This window comes from Otolemur garnettii, unplaced genomic scaffold (assembly GCF_000181295.1).
Source record: "Otolemur garnettii isolate 467f Iridium unplaced genomic scaffold, OtoGar3 scaffold00035, whole genome shotgun sequence".
Taxonomy (NCBI): domain Eukaryota; kingdom Metazoa; phylum Chordata; class Mammalia; order Primates; family Galagidae; genus Otolemur; species Otolemur garnettii.
Window position 1 is genome coordinate 4,224,066 of NW_003852430.1, and position 10,579 is coordinate 4,234,644.

The 10,579-nt window shown below is 37.8% G+C and overlaps 1 protein-coding gene across 2 annotated transcripts in view; it reads right to left on the reverse strand.

Annotated features, from left to right (window-relative positions):
• BMP5 (bone morphogenetic protein 5) overlaps nt 1–10,579 on the reverse strand; it is a 129,503-nt gene that overhangs the window by 21,003 nt on the left and 97,921 nt on the right. For both annotated transcript variants that reach the window (XM_003789659.3, XM_003789658.3), the window contains exon 4: nt 1,148–1,342. In XM_003789659.3, the coding sequence (XP_003789707.1) occupies nt 1,148–1,342 (195 nt within the window). The remainder of the gene's footprint in view (nt 1–1,147; nt 1,343–10,579) is intronic.

Sequence of the window (10,579 nt, forward strand, 5' to 3'; positions counted from 1 at the left end):
AAACAAAAAAAAAAAAAACAAAGACAAATAGAAATGATGTCTTTTGCTTGATTTATAATCATCTAGTTCTTATATAAACACTCATACATGCTTGAGTAATAAATAGCTACTGTATGATCTGTCATTTTCAAGTGACCTGGGAAAAAGCGAAGCGTATAGGAATGACGGCTAAGGCTGTGTGAAATTAGAATTCTAATTTGCAGAAACGCCACATGCAGGAACCACAGCGCTTTCATTCCTTCAGCTCATCCATCGTGCCTGGCTGTGTCCTAGGCCTATGGTGGCCATTAGCGCAGAATTTATATTTTACAAAGAAAACAAGCATGGTTGTACCAAATTGGGATGCTCCAGGATAACTTGCTCCCTTTGAGTTTATCTTTTACAGCTAAGAAATAATTTCCTGGACTATAATAGCCACTGGTTTCATCGACAAATGCTTACTTGTTTTCAGCCTGTACGAAACAAGGGACTTCTTGGTATAAATAATATGATTAAGTTATTCTGGATTTTTTGCGCTTAGATGCTGATCCATTGCAATTTTATCTCTCTATCAATGAAGAGATGAAAGACAAGTACTTTGAGGTCAGTTGTGCATTTGTGCTGTTTTGTTGAAAGACGTTACATATACGTTGCGTAGACATACACCTAAAGCAAAACTTGTAATCACTGAAAATGACAATATTACCTTAATTATCCTACTGTTTACCCTGCTCCTCTTTTCAGTAGCAAAATTGAGGTGTATAATCCACGTGTATTGATGAAAGTACTAAACAAAGGCATTTTATGCCGAATTTACCTGGTTGACCATTCATCTTTGAGAGGCCCTAGGGAACTGAGCTCAACAGGTTGTGCCGTTCATTTTTGGCTAGATTTTGTTGATCTAGCCATCACATAATTGTATTACTGCCAGCTTGATTTTAATTTGAACTGAATCTTTCAACATATAAAGGCAAGTCATACTTATTTGAACATGAATTACTGAGTGATTCACTGATGAAACATTCTGGGATGCTGAAAACACAGGACTGAAAGATTTAATGCGCCCTACGAAGGCGTATGCAGGGAGGGAATTTATTGGGACTACTTGATCTGCAACGTACGACCCCATAACTCTCTGTGCACAAACGCCGCTCAGATCTTATCTTACCTCCAACACTGGACACTCTGGAGGAGTCCTGATGAGAGCTGGATTTATTGCGGTTTTGATTTTTCCGTTTGTTGGTTGCTCTCACAGATCGAAGGAGTACCTCGCTTGCCTTGAAGAAGGCCACCATGAACGGTTGTTTTGACTGAGGCCCATGTCTTCCCACAAGACCAGCGGACTTGACGTTGATACTGCGCCCTGGAACAAAAAGCACAAGCTCTTGGTTGGTAAAAAGGAAAGGGCGTTTACCTGCCAGGGAGGAATGAATGAATTCTGAGGGTATTTGGCAACACAGACAAGTATTAAAACATTATCAGAAAATTTTCCTTACAAGTGAACACGCTCATAAACCTTGACCGTCACTATTACAGAAAATCATCTCTACACGGTTTTTTCCTTGTACATCACTCTTCCCCCCCCCCCCAAGAATACCCTCCAGCTGCTTTCACTCTCCTTGAAGGTGAGAATACTATGAATGGAAAGGTTTGCTCATCAATGGAGCAGTCAAATGGAAATGGCTGCATGAAACAATAATTTTTAAAATATTAGCTGTGGGCTCTTCTGCTCTAAATGACCTATAGTTTTCCTCTAAGCGATAAAAGCTAAATGCCCAGCAGAGTGTTTCTACTTTCTCCAGCCTGTTTTAAGCCTTTCAAGTGGTAATTAATGCTGATAGCCTTTTCCCCCTGCACCTGGGCTAGAGCTCAGCAAACCTTACAATGCTGGGCCTTTATGTGAAGTTCTTCACGGGTCATTCTGGAAGCCCTACATGGGGATGAGTCTGTTGTAAGGCCCGGGTAATTCTCAATAAGCAGTAACTATGGAAATTTCAGAAACCCTTCGCCTCTCTGTTTTGACACACCCGCATGTTATGGAAAGGATTTCAGAAGAGATGAAAGAAAAAGGCTGGAGATTCTCGGAATGGAGGGAAAAAATGCAAGTGAGACTGAAACTAATCTTTGCCTCTAATCCGGCGTACATCTCAGACTTTCTGAGCCCATCGACGTGGTGGTGTATCAGAGAAGAGGAATACAACCAGGACTGGTACAGGAATGAGTTAGAAGTCAAGGTACCCTACAGACTAGAAGTTGATGTTTATTTAAAAAAAAAAAGCCCTCCCATGGGGCAGCACCTATGGCTCAAAGGTGTAGGGCGTCAACCCCACATGCCAGAGGTTGCGGGTTCAAACCCAGCCCTGGCCAAAAACTGAACAAAAGAAAAAAAAATCCTCCCATGGAGGTAATAATAATAATACATGCAATTATAACCATGTCTCCTATGTTTGAAGTGCTAGGCATTTTTCTAAGTGTATTTCATGCATTATTTAATTTGATTCCACAAATGACTTAGGAGTTAGGCCTTACTATTCTCCCTGTTATATAATTTTACTTTCATTTGCTTCTTTTAATTTAAAATAATCACTAAAAACCATACATTTGTGCGTATACATGAAAAAAGAAAACTCTATTTGATATCTGAGTCCTTGAAAACCACTCAGAGAAGATGAACTATGCAACCTGAATTTGTAAATTTAGTTGAGAATTGCTCAAAACTTACGCAAAGTTTCTATCTTAGATGCAGAAGGCACTGATCTCTTAAGGGTAATATAGAAAGAAGTTTGAAATATGTGTGTGATTGACTCTGGCTTGCCCCAGGAGAGATGTGCATGGTTTCTTAAAATATTTATTCAGCAAAGGCTGTGGAGCAACCTCCATCCATTATAAGACCTGAACCACCTTAAAAGAAAGAAAAGGAAAACAAGTCCCTGAAACGGCATCATTGGCATTTTAGCAAATAAACCCTTGCTCTTAACCAAATTTATTTTGGCAGCATAAACACTTTTGTGTATACTTGTATCGTACAGAGACCTTCTACCGTCAGAAAATGAGACCGTGCCGTGTGAGGTTGTGCAGCTGTTGAGAGGGACACAGAGGTCCTTTAAATGTGGAGGTATTTGTGAAATAGCACAACGATAAGCCTGCACCAATCCAGACAGCATGGGTATCCTCCACGATTATCCCACAGCATACTGGGAAAACTTATCCAATTCCTACAAGTATTAAAAGGGCCCTCGGCCTCACAAATGCCACTGCGCTCAGTCTTACAAGAAAAAGGACTTACAAATAATCAAAGCAGTAAACCTTAAACAAATAAGCATCTAGGTTTCTCTTTTAAAGGCAAACTTACAGTGGCTCGGTGCCAGAGTCTATATTTCTTAGAAAAACTCTATCACTGGCATAAATGAAAGAGGCAGTTTGATTTGTGGTCAGAGCAGTTTCCATTCTACTTCCACTATAACAAATGTATTAATTCAGCTCAGACTTCCTCCTTCTGGCAGCCCTTGCACTGTAAAAAGAGAAATGAGAAGTTCCAGCCAAATACCATACCTTGAACTGACCCACTTCAATACATAAACACTTTTACAACGTGTTTATTCAGGTGTAGCACTTGAAATTGGTTTAAGATGTTTCCAGTGACAGAGAGCTCAGCAAAAGAAAAAAAAAAAAAAGAACTGAGAAACTTCACTGTTATAGAACAGAATAACTGGCAATCTGTTTTTCAAACTTTTTAATTTTTTTTTTCTGTCTTGGGGTACAACATAAAAAGTATTCGTCCCAGCTTTCATTTTGATATTTTAATGAAGTGTTAATTTAACAGGAACTAAATTTTTACTTGTATGCGCTGATGATGGCACAGATCATTTGTAATATATGATCTTTCTAATACTGAAATAGGTTGCTGCAAGCTGTTCACAAATGGAGTAGAATAAAATTAGTCTTGTATTCAACGCGAAACACACCGACACCTTTTTGGTTGAATAAGCATATGACACAAAGTCTCAAGTTACCTTTGTTTTGCAAAGTGTTGCTATTATTATTATGCCAAAGACTTTCAATATTTTAATTTTTATCAGTGGAGAAAAAAAATTACTGCTCTAAAGATTTATGTTCTCAAAACTATAGAGATATCTGTGTGTTATCAGTACGGGTTTCTTGGGTTTTACAAAGATGGATATTGTGTGTGAAGCAAAGTACCCCTTCAAACCAATGTGAATCTCCTTTCAAATAACTTTTAATATTATTAAGTTTCCTTTTGGTTTCCTTTTTTACTTTAGCAGTGAGGGGACTATTAAGAGTCCTTAGGTTAATACTTGCTCAGTTACACTTGGTCTTGAGCTATACCCTAGAAGCCTTAATTATTTGACCTACTTCTCAGACACTCTACACCTACATTGATTATGTTGACTAAATCTATTGAATGTCTGAGCATCTATTTTTGTTAGAAATGCTTACAGGAACTTTATTGCCTGTATTTAAAAGAGTGAATCCTTTATGAAATTTATTTGAACGTTTTGAACATTTTTGTTATTTTTTTCCTTTTTTTTTATTAAATGATAGCTGTATACATTAATGCAAACATGGGGTACAGTGTAGTGTTTTCATATACATTTTGAAATACTTTCATCAAGCTGGTTCACATAAATTTCATGTCATTTGCATAGTCATTGTGTCAAAACATTTGTATTCTAGTTCTAGAAAAGTTCACTTGTACCCTTGTTAGACAGATATATAGGTGATCTTTCTGGTCACCCTCCCACAACCCACCCCCCCCTTCTCCCATTTTTGTTATTAAAGGTACAGTATATTTTAGGTATTACAAACAATATAAAGAAACCTAGCTAAAGCATTTTAATTTAGGAAGGCTATACCGGTATGTGTATTATCATTAACTTACTTTTTAAAGCTAATCCTTATGTGGAGTGGTTTCTAGTTTTTATATATGCATATTTGTATATATTTCATATATTATATTTATATATAAAGATTGAGCATTGAATATGGAATAGAAATGAAAATTGGGTGGGGTAATGAAAGAAGTAGTTAAATAAAGGATGGTAAGGCTACCAGCACAAGCTTAATCACCCAGGATTCAGACACATCTAAGCATAGCTAGAACACTGATTGGTTTAATTTGCCAGCCTTGTATTTGAATGAAGATTGAGCAATTTCCTGGGCAAGAAGTCATCTTAGGGAAAAGGTGAACCCCTGAAGCAGAGATTCAGAGCAGTGTTCCAGGGAATATGAGGACGTAATGATTTTATTTGAGTGTATTCCTTATGGTTACGTCTATACCAATGGATGGATGCATGTCTATCTCTTAGAAACGAAGGGGACCCAAATTCTATTAAACACTGAGAGGACAAGGTAATACTACTTTGAACTTGATTAACAGAGTGACACAAATGGGGAACAAAGACATTCTCTCCATCAGTGGAGCAAAGCATTTCCACACTGGGTCAGGACAGCAACAATGGAATGAACTCCAAAATTATCTCCTGTGTCAGCATCAACACTGGCTTCAGAGAGTGGTAGCAGCTCAAAGGTGAACAGAGCACCAGTCTCATTTGGAAGTTTTAATGTGCACCCCAAACCATAAGAATTAAGAAACAGGGCTGGTGATAGGATGAGGTTGCCTTAAAAGCAAGAGAAAAATGTCCTTGTATGATATCCAAGAATTAATATCCGTGCTGGAAAGAAGGTAGGGATATAATCTACTAAACGGGTGGGATGATTATAGGAAGTGAAAAATGTGCTTGCTGGTAGCTGTTCAAACTTAAACACACTCATATTCTGCCAGACAAATGGGAGAGAATAAAGAGACAGCAGAGTAGGGAGTGGAAAGTCTCTTTGAAGGATGTAACAGCATTGCAGTGTTCTGACTGGTAGCAGCCAGACTCAAAGAAATACTGCTTGTGCCCAGTCACTCCTGGTGTGTGTATCCTGGAAGAGGTCAGGACAACAACTGACAGGAATCCAAACTTTGGGATTAGGATAGATACTGTCTTTTTGCATTTAACAGCAACAACAACAAAGAATACTCATTAAATCTTTGCATGTGAAAAACTATGTATGCTTTGCCATCAAAGTTATTGTACACATAGAGAGGTAGGAGAAACAATCTGAGAAGCACAAATATGGGACATTTATTTCACAGTTTTATTAACTAAAGAGTGAATAAAGAGGGTTGGGCTGGTGTCTTCTAAGGAAATAATTATTCTCTTCATACGGGAGTCAAGAGAAAAAGTGTGTGAGGCTGGGAATCTTTGTTATAATTTTGTTATAATTGAGGCTGGAGATTCAAGACTTCCAGATCTGCCACAGCGGCTTACATCACTTTATGTAACTAGTGAGGTCAGGATATGGTCGTCACATTTGCCTAACAACATAACGGAGACGATTTCAAGTTTGTAGTTATTGAGGAACAGGCTGGCAAACCAGAGCTCAATCCCAAACTCACTAGTGGAAAATCTGACTTTCAAAATGTTCATTTTTTAAAACACAAAGTTATTAAAGGAGATTCTGGCTTAAACCAGTTTAGAGACACGATGTGATAAGGATAAGGGCTCTAAATAGGATCATTTTGTTTCCTTCTAGGACACAGTGTTTGAAAAACATTCACTTGAGGATTGATCAGAGCTAAATGTTGGTATTACTTTTGGATGTTAGCATCAGTTTTAAGTCTGTTTTTTTTTTCTCTCTCTCTTCTAAACCCACAGTAATTGAGAGCTTAACCCTAAACACCTGTGATGGAACTTGTGGGCCCCCCACCCCCCAGTTACCTTGTTTTCATTTTGAAAAACTCTGCAGCCTCCTTTACAGACCGCTTCATAGAAGACAAATCAGTACCTTTTCTCTCATTGAAGGATCTATCTGATCTTCACTTAGTTTCAACCTGTACTTATAACTGATTCCGGTTCTCTTTAATTATGGAATCTGTGACTCTCAGTTATACTGGAATTTTATGCTTTTTAGAAACAGATGGTTTAAAATTTCCAGAATTCTCGACCCAGCATATAGATGAAAGCAAGCTTGTATTGAATTTTTAAGGAATGTAGAGAAGATACAAACTTGTCTACGTAAATTCCATAAATATGCATATTAACTCACTATAACTTTAAGGATCTCATAACCTAGCTACAAATTTCAGTTTTGTTATACTCTGATGAACAAAATGCATCGTTTTTAATTTTCTTGTAAAAGCACAGACCTGTTGCCATGTGTAAGTACACAGATTTGAAGTATCGCAAAGAGAATTTAACATTTTTACTCAAACTTCCTGATTTTTACTGAATGGTTTACATTGCCTTATAATTTCAAATGAAAACAAGGAAAAACTGATTTAAAACTATTTCGGTGATCTTGGAAACTCACAGTTCATTAGTATTTAAATTTTTTTTTTAATTTTAGAGTGCAGGGTAAGATTTTTGAACGATTATTCATAGTAATTCTGGAGCTCTGTTTAATAAACTAGGCTCGTCATACAATGTTCTTTGCTGGAGTTTTCTGGTTCCTTCTTCATATTGACATTTGAAAGTAATTTTAAAATAACCACCTCGCCTCCAGGAAAATATATTTATAATTATGTATGAGATATTAATAGTGTGTCAAAACAAAAGAAGGGGAAATTGGGCAACACCTGTGGCTCAAAGGAATATGGCGCCAGCCCCAGAGATGGCGGATTCAAACTCAGCCCTGGCCAAAAAATAAAATAAAATAAATAAATAAAGAAGGGGAAAATGTAATGACATGTTCAAACAAGCATAGGATTCTGTGGCTGATAAGTAAAGGAAAAAAGATGCTTTGGAGAAATAAAATCCAGGAAGAGCCATTGGAGGGCCATTGTCAGTGTGCACTACTCTGACACCTGATATGAATCAGGCAGGGAAAGTCATCTGTGAATGAGAAATCTGTTTTTCTGTGTGGTGAGGGTATGTGAGAGGCAGAGAACTGTAAAGGGGAAAGAAATTTTTAAGAGTTGAGTAAATGAGGTGAAAGCTATGTTCATTAGTAGGATGTAAGCACTCTGATTAGTACAAATAATCAAGACATTGAATCCCACAAAGGCAGAATGTATTCATGATCTATGTATATATGACTTAATAAAGAAAAAAAGAGTTGGTCTTTATAAACCTTAGCAATACTGACTGTTCTGCCTTACAGTTTGAGAAAGTGATAGGCATTAGAAAAGGGGATGTTGGTAATAAACGTTGACTTGATGACTCAAGTCCTGAGGGGGGGAAGCACAAATCTGTGAGGGCCTTTGGAAGGAGGCCCTGGGGACGGAGAGGCTGAGCACCGCAAAATGGCAGGGCCAGGGTTTGTGCCTAGTTGTGAAAGCTGTCCAGACTCTCGGTGTTACTACGTGGGGCGTGGGGGGCAATGAGGTGATGGAAAATGATTCCTCTGCTTCCACTGGAATGTCAGTCTGCAATGAGGGGGCTCACCATCTCAGCCATGACATGCTCAGCATGTGCTCTTTTCCTTGGCCCCTGTTTTCAGCTGGTGGAAATGTAAATGCCATATGAGAAACTGGACTTCACCTCTACAAAAGCGCTTACATGTCCATATTTCTTGTCTTTATAGAGAGCGCCTTTCCCCTGAGGTCCTATGAGCTTTGCAGATATCATCTGTCACCTGCCCCCAAAAGGCTGGTTAGCAGTTGGTCTTACAGCCCTCATTTATTTTAAGCAAGTAGAAACATTCTTTTCACGAAACCATGGGAAGAGTGAATTATTTTTAGTCCTTTTTTCCAGTTATTATATGACGTTTTAAAGCAAAAAAAAAAAAAAAAAAAGGTGTGTGCATACAGAATTCTTTCCTTTAAAAGCATGGAGGATTTAAATAAAACTACAGTGAAGCAGAGTTTCAGGGAAAAATGACCAAAAAGTTCAGAAATTCATTCTCTATCTTATAACATTATTTAAGAAAAGTGTTTCAAACTCAAACTCGTTTTAGTTTGTTTCATAGCATTGAAATTAATTTAATATCATACCATGCATTTTATCTCCAGTGGTGGAAGTAGTCTTTGAAACACACTTAGTACGATTACTTTGGGGGAGCCTATGAGCATCTAAAGGAAACAGATTTTTTGTTCCATTTTTATCAGCTAATATACTATTCATAATTTTTTGCTATACAAAAAACTATAGTTCATTAAATATTTGATTGTCCTTTTCAGTTTGTACATAAACCTATAACATAATTATAGGCCCATTCCAAGGTCTTTGGAAGAGTCTAGCCCTACCAAGACAAAAGAAAAATAAATCTGATCCTAAACAAAGAAAAAGTAAAAAAAAGCAAAGGCAAATATTTTAAAAATATACAATGGAATACTGATACTGAGGTATCTAATGGAATATGCTGTGATAAATGTCTACTATTGTAGAAAAAAGTTTTGAATGAGGTCATGACAAAAGAAATGATAAGTGTTTAAAGCGATAGAAAAGATCATTACTCTAATTTGGTCACTATACTGTGTATACACGTGTTGAAACACCACATTGTACTCCATAAATATGTACAATTATTATACCTCAATTAAAAATAAAAATTAAATGAAAACACGTGGAGGTCTAAGATTTGGAGCTTAATTCATGTATGAAGGGTGAATCACAAAGCAGTCTTTATTTGTGTTCTCCACAACTTTATTTGTGTTCTCACAAACACTTGTTCTCACAAACACTTCATTTGTGTTCTCTCTTGTCTCTGGCTATCGCAAGAATCCCATCTGGCTTGCCCCCCACAAGGGACAAGCCACAGGTGAAATCTTGCACTGTTGTGACTCCTTGCTGGTCCCCACACCAAAACCATCTTTCCGAGCCATTTTTTAGCTTTGTTCCTACAATGTTTCCCTTTTGCGCCGTCTGGGTCAGCAGCATCTGAGCACATAGCAAAGGTAGGACTTTCATATTTCTATCTGTTGTGTCACTTCAGAGAAAAATGGTATGAAGAATACTTCCACATATGAACATAACTGGTGCCCGAGAAGTACCTCGCAAACAAGAAAACTGGAAATTGAAAAGGTTAACTGATTTAATACTTTGAGCTTAAGACAGAAATGATAGCTGCTATCTGTTGAAGTCAGGTATTTTATCAGTTGATTGATACAGCATCATCGTATTTATTCCTCTCAACGAGGCAATTGTTGGATTTTTTTAAACAATGAAACAAGGCTCAAAGATGAGTTAGATTTTTAACTTCAGCCAACCCCGAAGTGGTATGCTTTTCCCTCTGAGTACACAGCATTCCCTGTGTTAGCGATTGGTGTTTTTGTATTGAGTCTCTGTGTAAAAGCTTCCCACGCTGGGAATGATGAAGGAAAACCACTTATCCCGTAGCCTGCCAGTGCACCCTTACTGTAACTGGCCAGAACAGTGTTGCCGCTGCTTGTTTTTTTAAGTTCAAGTTTAGACTTTCCTTTGTCAGTAGGAAGATAAGGACTCAACACCCCTTACCACCCATGAAAAAGCAGGTGGTTTCACCAGTTTCTATTCCACTTAGATTGAAACTTGTCACTCGGCTTGGCGCCTGTGGCTCAAGCGGCTAAGGCGCCAGCCACATACACCTAAGGTGGCGGGTTCGAATCCCCAGCCCG